Genomic DNA, 10,000 nt, shown 5'->3' on the forward strand with positions numbered 1-10,000 from the left:
CAAATCTGCTTTGAAAAACACACATTTTAAAGTTTATTTCATTGTATATTCAACATATTTCATCCAAAACTCACCAAATATGACACATCGTCATTTTCTAAGTCCTCAGAAAAAGACGGTTATAATTGCTTCATAACAGTCTTCAACGTTTTCTGACAACTGGAAGCTGATTAGCAACCGTCTAACGTCTAAAGTAGGTCAGAAAAATGCTGAATTTAAAGTTGTTTCACGATCTACTCTGCATATCTGCTCCATTAGTCCAAGACTCCTTTCAGCTGGTGTTTTTAACGCTCTCAGTAATGAATGACGTTTGAAGGTTGAATCTTCTTTACTGGTCAGTCGTGTCTTAAGAAGGAAATACTGTATTTTTCCGGGACTATTTTCAGCGGCGGATTCATCCGCAGTCTAAATAAACGACAACGTGCACGTTGTGCGTCTCCAGATGTGTTTCCAGGTTGTTGCTCTTTTTTTTCCTTTCATGAGATTTGTTAACCAGATTTAGACGTTTCTACCTTTCAATGTGGCTTTCTTCAGGACCTTCATGGCGTACAGCTGACCAGCGTCCGGTCCTGTGATCTTCCTCACCAGAAACACCTACATGCACATGCACACACGCACGCACACACACACACACACACACACACACACACACACACACACACACACACACACACACACACACACACACACACACACACACACACACACACACACACACAGAGTGAAAAATACAGTTGATCCCTGATGTCTTTATAGATGAAATATGCAGTGCGAGCGGTGTAATGCAGAGTGTGTGTTCAGGTTGGATGTTGTGTGTGTGTGTGTGTGCGTGTGTGTGCGTTTGTTTTGGTTGGCCATGTTTTCTAGGTCATACTTATGTAGATCAACATAAACACTCACACTCACACAGAGCCGAGGCGGGAGGCTAATTGTTCATTCATAAAGACGATGATACTGAGCGGGAGTGTGAAGGGCCCTCGGCCTGCCGTCACCGTGGCAACGGGCTCTCAAACGCCAGCGCAGGGGAAACATTAGGGGAATTTGAGTGGAAATGAAACCCGCACTTACGCACACACACACACACACACACTTAAGGCCCACTCAAACACACAAACGCTGACAGATATATAAACACACACACACACACACACACACACACACACACACACACACACACACACACACACACACACACACACACACACACACACACGCACACGCATACACAGGGTTACCTTGCCGAAGGAGCCCTGTCCCAGGACTTTGCGCAGCTCGAACTGCCGTGGGTCGGCCTTCTCCGACCCCTCCTTCACGTGGTGGGTGATGCTGATCTCTTTGATTGGCACGTCATCCTGTCAACACATCGGAGCTCGTTAAGGTCTGAAACTCTTCACACGGAGAGCTCGTCTGAACTCTGGTTTTCCTGCTCTGTGCTGGTTTAACTGGCCGGGGGTCAAGATGAAGACATGAAGACATCCAGAATCTCACACAGGAAACACAGGAAGTAGTGAAAACAGGAAGGCTGACATCATGTGTGTGTGTGTGTGTGTGTGTGTGTGTGTGTGTGTGTGTGTGTGTGTGTGTGTGTGTGTGTGTGTGTGTGTGTGTGTGTGTGTGTGTGTGTGTGTGTGTAGGAAATATCTGTCTAGAAATATGACAGAAGATTTCTTCCCTTTCCCGTCTTGGATTGTTTGCTGCTGCATTTTTATGCCATTAAGGCCTAAAAAAAACTAGTAAAAATACACAAAAAGTAAATAAATGTTTGATAAAAAAGTTAAATGGTAAAAAGTTCATAGCTATTAAATAATATAAGTAAACGTCTATCAAGACAAAATGACGAAGGAGCTAATTTCTATTTAAAATTCAGCCATTTATCGAAGCCGACGGATCAATTTCTGAACCCACTTTAGCCTCGATAGACCACAATGCATTGCAGCCACCGACCACAACACAGGGTGTGGTCCGAGTCGAGTCTTCTCCTCCACTGTAACAGAAGTCACATGTTTTTTTCTCAGGCTTCCTCGCTGCCCGCACCGCAACGAGTTCACACATGTCTCTTGGGTTTTTTTATTTTTATTTTGAAAAGCATTCTGGGAAATGTAGTCAAAAAGTAAAAACCCAATTTATCGTCCTGGCTTCGTCTCATAGCGGTGAATCACACGACAGGTTGAGCAGCCTTCCCGAACGCTCGTCATCCTCACAGCGGGAACACACACGCACACACACACACACACACACACACACACACACACACACACACACACACACACACACACACACACACACACACACACACACACACACACACACACACACAGTTGTCATGGAGCCGATACCTGCTCCCCGCTGTAGAGTGAGTAATGTGACCATGATGAGGCTCCATCCGTCCTTCAACTCTTTATAAAGCTCTCTTCCTTTCGGACACAATAAAAACAAACAAGTAAACAATCCCTGACTGCCCCCCCCCCACACACACACCTCCCCTTTCTCTGCTTTCCCATTATCCTCTCTGCTCTGCCCTCTTCCTGATCCATCCTCTGCTCCACCCCCCCCCTCCCCTTTCCATACCTGCAGCTCCCAGGTGGGTGACCTGCCGGCTGCCGGGTGCCCCAGTGCATGATGGGTCCTGTAGTCCCGGCTACGGCCGAGCATGTGTGGCGCCAACATGCTCCCGCGCGTCGACTGCGAAGCGGCAGGATGCAGCCGTCCCTCGTCTCTGAGTCTACCTCTCTCTCTCCCTCCCTCAGAGAGATCTTCGCCTCCCTCCCTCCCTCCTCTCCTCTCCTCCCTCCCTCCTCCTCTCCTCCCTTCATCCCTTCCTCTTCTCCCTCCCTCCTCCCTCCCTCCTACTTTCTCGGGTTTTCTATCTTTACCTGAACCGTTCCCACCTCTCCTCTCTCCCTCTCTCCTCCTCGTCCTCTCCTCCTCGTCCTCTCCTCCTCACGGGGAAGGAGGTTGCAGACTGGAGCAGCAGATATGATCAGATGCTTCATTAAAACGACTTCACAATTAAAACGCTGACATTTTCTATTTAAATTTCCAGATTTCCTTCCTGGACTCCACCTCGTCCAAACTCACATATTTTGGATTCATCCGACTAAACAATCGGCTTCTTCGTGTGATGTTTGTCAAACTTTAAGATCTTTGAAGAACTCACCATCTGTGTTACGAGGACTTTGTATTTGATGAGAGGAGTTGGATGGGAGTCTATGGAGCCGGGAGGTTTTTGTCACCAGCCCCTAGTGGCCCCTCGGTGGTATTGCAGAGACTGTCCATTTCTATATATGGTCTTGTGGCCGTAACTGGAAACCACACGTGTCCTCTCGTTTTTTTTTTTTTTTTTTAAGGTTCAACAATCTCTCACCTGTTTGTTTTTTAATCACACATCATATAAAATATCCTATAAAGCAGCTTAAAAATAAGACCGTTATTATTCCAGTGAGTTAAGTGACTTGACGCAGATTAAAAAAAATATATAACGAACGCCTGCAGAGAATTTGCAGATAACAGTCACAGCTCCCCACAAAAAAATTATATTCCGCAGCTCCACGCTTGCGAAATAAAACATGCAATTTGCGCTGCATGTAATGAAGCAGAGAAAAACATCACGCAGCCGGATGGAGACGAGGTTTCTCATCCGGACAGAAAACAGCTGGCGACCCGGGAACAACGGAGATCGGACGCTGATGAGGTGGACCGAAGTTTAAAAAGGCTGAGGTGTTTCAGCATGTTGGCATTTCAAATATACGTGTGTGTGTGTGTGTGTGTGTGTGTGTGTGTGTGTGTGTGTGTGTGTGTGTGTGTGTGTGTGTGTGTGTGTGTGTGTGTGTGTGTGTGTGTGTGTGTGTGTGTGTGTGTGTGTGTGTGTGTGTGTGTGTGTGTGTGTGTGAGTGTGTGTGAGTCAGAACACAGATGGAGGATCAGAGCTGAAGCGACAGGATGCTCATGTAGCACCTCTTAATCACAGGATTAAAACTGCAAACCCGGCACCTGTGCTCCGAGCACACACACACACATGTACACTGACACACAACTACACACAGGTACACACACACCTGCATGCACCCACCCACACACATACTTCACACGCCTCTCTAACCTGTTATCGGTCATTTCCATCTCGATTGTTGACATGGAAACACACAAACAGAGAAACACACACACACACACACACACACACACACACACACACACACATTTCATCACGATAGTCGGCTGAAGTTTAATTGGACAGCTTTTAAGTTTATGTCAGCCTTCCTTCATGACCTTTGACCTCTTTGCCTGTTTCTATTCGACCCAGACTGAAAGAGATGACTTCATGAAGGTCGCTCTCGTCCTCATAAATCAAATTTGAAGTTTCGCTCTGCGCAACGTCATAAAATACGAGCTCGTCTTCTGACGGGTTTACCGCCTGAGAAACAAACAATCATGTCGACGTGTTAACAGCCGGAGAGGACGAAGCGCCGCGCCGCTCCCCGTCGTCTGTCCGCCGTCAGATGGGATCAGGAGGACGTCGCCACGCCGTCCTGAACGCACGGCAGACCTCCCCGGCGGACAAGTCACCGCCATCGCATCGCATTAACACAAACGCCGCTCACGCGCTTTCCCACCGCTGGCCAACGCGCGGTGTCTGGCTGCAGGCCCGGTTGCCATGGTGAATTAAAGGAGCGGCGGCGGCGCATTAGATCATGGTCAGGTTGAAAGAAGACGGTTTGTGATCCCGCTGAGCCGCCGGAGAACCAGACTGAACTGCAGCGCTGATCTTCAGAGGTTTGAATACGTCAGAGCGGCAAATCAAATGTAACTTTAATGTCAAATAGCAAAAACGGAGTTAAATCATCTCAACGCGCCTCCAAAAAGCACCGCTTTTTGTTTAATATCGAATTAATGACGGGATTATTTTCACGTGAACTGCCGGAAGACCAATAAGAAGGAGTGACTTTAGTTGAAGACTCGTGGAAAACGTTTATTGACTTTGTATTTTGTGAGAGAAGTTGAATGGGAGTCTATGGACGGAGCCTTTTTTTTTTTTTTTTTTTTTAAACCGGCCCCCCCTAGTGGTACATTGGTGGAACTGCAGTTTAAGACAACTTCTGCATCGAACACTTTGATGTACGATCTCTGGATTAAACACTCTTCTCGTCTGTTTCCACAAACAACAGCATTATTATTTTTTGGTATTCGTGCTGAAACTAAAGTTGAACTCCGACAACGTTTCAGGACTGTAAGCTGATCAAAACACTTTAATATCTCCTGAGAGCTCCAACAGTCAGTCGTGCAGAAAAAAAACAGAATCACATTAAGCCGATATGCTGAGTTAAAAAAAAAAAAAAAAAAAAAAAAAAAAAGCGTCGCCGTTTGACCTTCAGAAGGTCACGAACTGTTAAAGTGAGTAAAACCCGATGAAACCCACATCGAGAACAACCTGCTGGTTTATTTAGGAACAAAATGTCTTTGAAGCTGATGTGAGGACACGTCAGCGTGGGAGATGATGAGGGTGGTGGTAACCCGACCCCCCCTCCCTCCAACCACCACCAGCACCCTTTACTGCCCCCAGCACACACACACACACACACACACACACACACACACTTTTCCTGAGTATCTATGTCATAAATACACATGAAAGTGAGTAAATGTTGACTTTTTTTCAGGATGAAGATATAATAAAAAAAAAAAAGAGAATAGAAAGTGTAAATCTGACACGTGTGGTTCGAGCTGGATCAGCTGATCCCACAAACACAAACACCTCCGCTGAGCTCCGACTCGGAGCTGCAGATCCTCGACGTTACAACTTATCGAGGCAAACCGACACACAAAAAAACAATCAAAGCCGTCAGGACTCGTCAAACCAACTATTTACAGTTATTATCTGCTGATGAGCGTTTTCCAAGAGATCGGTACCGTCTGGACCTCGTTGGCTTTTCCACCTGTTGACGGGATGCACAGACGACCTGGTGGGACTGACACACACACACACACACACACACACACACACACACACACACACACACACACACACACACACACACACACACACACACACACACACACACACACACACACACACACACAGGACTACTCACGCTGTGGCCGGGGCGAGCTGGTCCACAGCAGCCCAGCACCGCCCCCCCGTCTGTCCCGCTCGGCGTCCCCCATGGGTCCGACCCGAACAGCAGAAGGCGGCGCAGCGACCTCAGCCGGCGCCTCAGCGCCCGGACGAGGCCGGCGAGGCCGCACGGCGGTTTGGACTCGGCGGCGCCGCGTGTCATCGCAGAGATGAACCGAGTAGCTCGGAGCCGTCGGAGCAAATGAGTCGGACCGGGACGGACAGACAGAGTGTGTGTGTGAGTCAGAGAGGGGGGATACCCAGAGGAAGGGCAGGGGAGGGGGGAGGGGGGATAGAGTCAAATCAGGATGGGAACCCCCCTCCTGCCCCCACCACCCCTCCCCCTCCCTCTCCACCAGCTGCAACCTTCTACATAGTGTTTCCACCAGGTGTCCCGGAGATCCCCGTCAACTCAGCGACCAACGACTGAACACCACGAGGAGGAAAAACTCCACACGTGCTCATTTCTATTAAAAACATCAGCGAGTCGGAGATTTATTAATCATCTTCGTGTGTAATTGTTTTATCTGGGAAAAAAATTATTTCATTATTTCCATCTGACTCACAGACTGAGGAGATAGTTACAAAAGAGAAAAAGACTTGAGGTCAAAACAGATCATATAAATCAACTGGTCCATACTGGATATAATATATAATAATAAGTACAGAAAGTTGTCTTTTTTTTATTATTTCAATAATGATCTGTCGGGGACACAAAAAGCAAAGACATCTTTTTTTTTTTTCAATCTTTCTTTTTGTCAAAACTAATTTGAACTTTTTTGTAGACACGCGAGTATAAAGTATTTTTTTTGGACAACATAATCCTGATAAACAAATATTAAATAAAGCAAAATGCCACATATTTCCATGCTGCAGTTTCTTATCCTTATTCTTTCTCACACATATTGACATATTTTGGTTTTTTTTTTGGGACATTTTAATTGGCTGTTTTCTCACATTTTATGAACAAATTATCAATCGATTCATCAGGAAAATCATAAGCAGAACATTATTTGTACTATAAATTAATTAGTTGATTGTTTTTCCCCAATGGTTTGCCAGAAGACAGCGAAAATGCTATAAAAGAACAACATAGATATTCAATTAAAAATGATCTATAAAATGCACATTAAAGTGCAGAAATTCACTGTTTTGCTTTCTTTTTTTTAATTACACAATGATGTCATGTCTATTCAATGATCAAATGAATAAAAATCCCCCGACAGCAGGGAACCTTTTTATAAATGATTCTGTAGCTCTGACTTCGATTATTTTCTCGATGAATCTCTAAAATGGTGAAAAATACTGACGTCTTCACACGTCAAAAATATCTAATTTACCGTTATAGAATAACACAGAAAATATAAAATATTCACGTTTGAGATGTTAAAACCAGAGTTTCTCAACATGTTCTCCTGATTGACTTATTGATCCATTAATCTTTGCAGCTGTATCGTCCCCTCATGAGTAACAAGTGATAACATCTTTGAATTATTGTGTGATCCTCCTCTTCGTCGCGCCGTCTCCACGGCGACCACAGACATATGCTCATGAAACCGACAAACACAAGGTGACGCACGGTGACGCAAATCAACAAAACACACAGCAGGGGGTCCGACTCAGCGGGACGCCGTCCAGCAGGGACACAATGTGGACGAAATAACTCCACCTGTCACACCCCCCCCCCCCCCACACACACACACACACATTCCTCCAATCACAGAAACACAATGTGCACAATGCCAGAGTGCACCGTACACACACTGCCTGACATTTCTTGGATTACTTCCACCTGTTGTCGCCCTACACACACAACACACACACAACACAACACACACACACGCACGCACGCACGCACGCACGCACGCACGCACGCACACACACACACACACACACACACACACACACACACACACACACACACACACACACACACACACACGCACGCACGCACGCACGCACGCACGCACGCACGCACACACACACACACACACACACACACACACACACACACACACACACACACACACGATGAAGACGGAAGGACAAAGAGCACCTGCAGGAGTTTAGATTGTAAACGCTCTCACGTATTCTGATTTTTTTGGATCCTGTCACTCAATCAAACGCCGTCAAACGGCGCGACGAGCCGGAGCTGCTCGTTCTTCGTCACGTTTATCTGCACGCGTCCTTCGTCATCTGGTGTTCGTCAGCTGACGGGAAATCATATCACCAATAATTCGAACAATCTGACTCATCTTTTGAGTCTTTTGGTTTTTTTTACAAATTAAAAATGTCAAGTATCATCTCCTTCCTGCTTCATAGATGATTTTCTTTTGTGTTAAACAACAAACATGTTGGGATTGAAGTTGTAGGACATGGTAGTTAAATAGTACAATTAAATAATTAAATGATCAGGAAAATAACATGCACATTAATCGATGCACACTTAATGATAAGTTTTGTCCTCTGTATAAAAATCGGAACAGATGTTGACAAACTATTTCCAGATTTTTCACCTTTTACTTCCCCATTTCTCACTTTTCATACGACACTAGCAGCTTATTGTTAGTTTTCGCAGGTTAATGTGTGAAACTTTATATTTAGAAAGTTGTGTTTTTGTGCGTTTCTTTGTGCGTTGGGCCTCTGAAAGGATCCTTTCACTGACTTTACTTCAACACTGGAAAGCGAGTGTCAGACAGAGAGAGGAAATGAGTCACATGCGTATCCCTTATTAACACTGCTAATAAAAATAGATGCAAGTGGGACTATAGTAATAATAACAACCAGACTGTTGTTATGTACCCTTATCCCTCATGTGTGTGTGTGTGTGTGTGTGTGTGTGTGTGTGTGTGTGTGTGTGTGTGTGTGTGTGTGTGTGTGTGTGTGTGTGTGTGACACTGAAAACTGCTAGTTGCCTAAAAATCCTGTTGATCTAAACTTTTGCCACCGTTGCTCTTAACATGAGTCGCAGCAGCTAAAAGCATCGTTTAAACACCTCAAATGTCAATGTAATGTAATGTAAATATGTGTGTGTGTGTGTGTGTGTGTGTGTGTGTGTGTGTGTGTGTGTGTGTGTGTGTGTGTGTGTGTGTGTGTAAAGCTTCTCCATGGCAGCAGCTATCACGGATTGAGCGAGCGGGATTCCATTCCAGACAATCTGCGGCCCCCTAAGCCCGTTACGCAATCAAATTAACCGGCCGGATGGTTGCCACACACACACACACACACACACACACACACACACACACACACACACACACACACACACACACACACACACACACACACACACACACACACACACACACACACACACACACACACACACACACATGCTTGGGATTTGTCAGGTTAGAGTCATAAAGTGCATTTCCGCTGGCCTTGCCCGCAGCTCAAATAACACACACACACACACTCTCTCTCTCTTACACACAGATACACACACACTCTTACACACACACACACAGACACACACACACACAGATACACACAGACACACACACACACAGATACACACAGACACATACACACACAGATACACACAGACACATACACACACAGATACACACAGACACATACACACACAGATCTCAGAGTCACCTGTCTGTTCAGCAATAAAATAACATAAAGGTGCAATCGTCTGCTGCCTCGGCCGTTTATTTCACACACAAAGAGGGAAACGTCAGAGTTTGTGAAGTTTGCAGCGACAGCCACCACAGAAGAAGAGAAAGAAGAGAGCGCCCCCCACAGACACTCAGTCTGCATCAACAGACGAGGAGAAGGAGGAGGAGGAGGAGGACATCACGGTGAGCAGCCGGTCTGACTGACATGCATCCTGCAGGATTTAAACACTGCGATGACATTTTCCCCTTTATGGACACTTTAATATGT

The 10,000-nt window shown here is 45.8% G+C and overlaps 1 protein-coding gene across 2 annotated transcripts in view; it reads right to left on the reverse strand.

Annotated features, from left to right (window-relative positions):
- Positions 1-10,000, reverse strand: part of rps6ka3b (ribosomal protein S6 kinase, polypeptide 3b) — a 36,948-nt gene that overhangs the window by 10,751 nt on the left and 16,197 nt on the right. The window contains exons 1-3 of one of the 2 annotated variants that reach the window (XM_069706846.1): positions 2,569-2,672; positions 1,236-1,352; positions 513-594 (exon numbers count right to left, since the gene is read on the reverse strand). In XM_069706846.1, the coding sequence (XP_069562947.1) occupies positions 513-594; positions 1,236-1,352; positions 2,569-2,667 (298 nt within the window). In that variant the 5' untranslated portion in view covers positions 2,668-2,672. Of the gene's footprint in view, positions 1-512; positions 595-1,235; positions 1,353-2,568; positions 2,673-10,000 lie in introns of those variants that run through there. The other variant, XM_069706845.1, reaches the window with a different exon arrangement.

The sequence above is a fragment of the Brachyistius frenatus genome, unplaced genomic scaffold (assembly GCF_029030835.1).
Source record: "Brachyistius frenatus isolate BFR_SWC_R1_liver_20210118 unplaced genomic scaffold, ASM2903083v1 Contig_65, whole genome shotgun sequence".
In the NCBI taxonomy this organism is placed as follows: domain Eukaryota; kingdom Metazoa; phylum Chordata; class Actinopteri; family Embiotocidae; genus Brachyistius; species Brachyistius frenatus.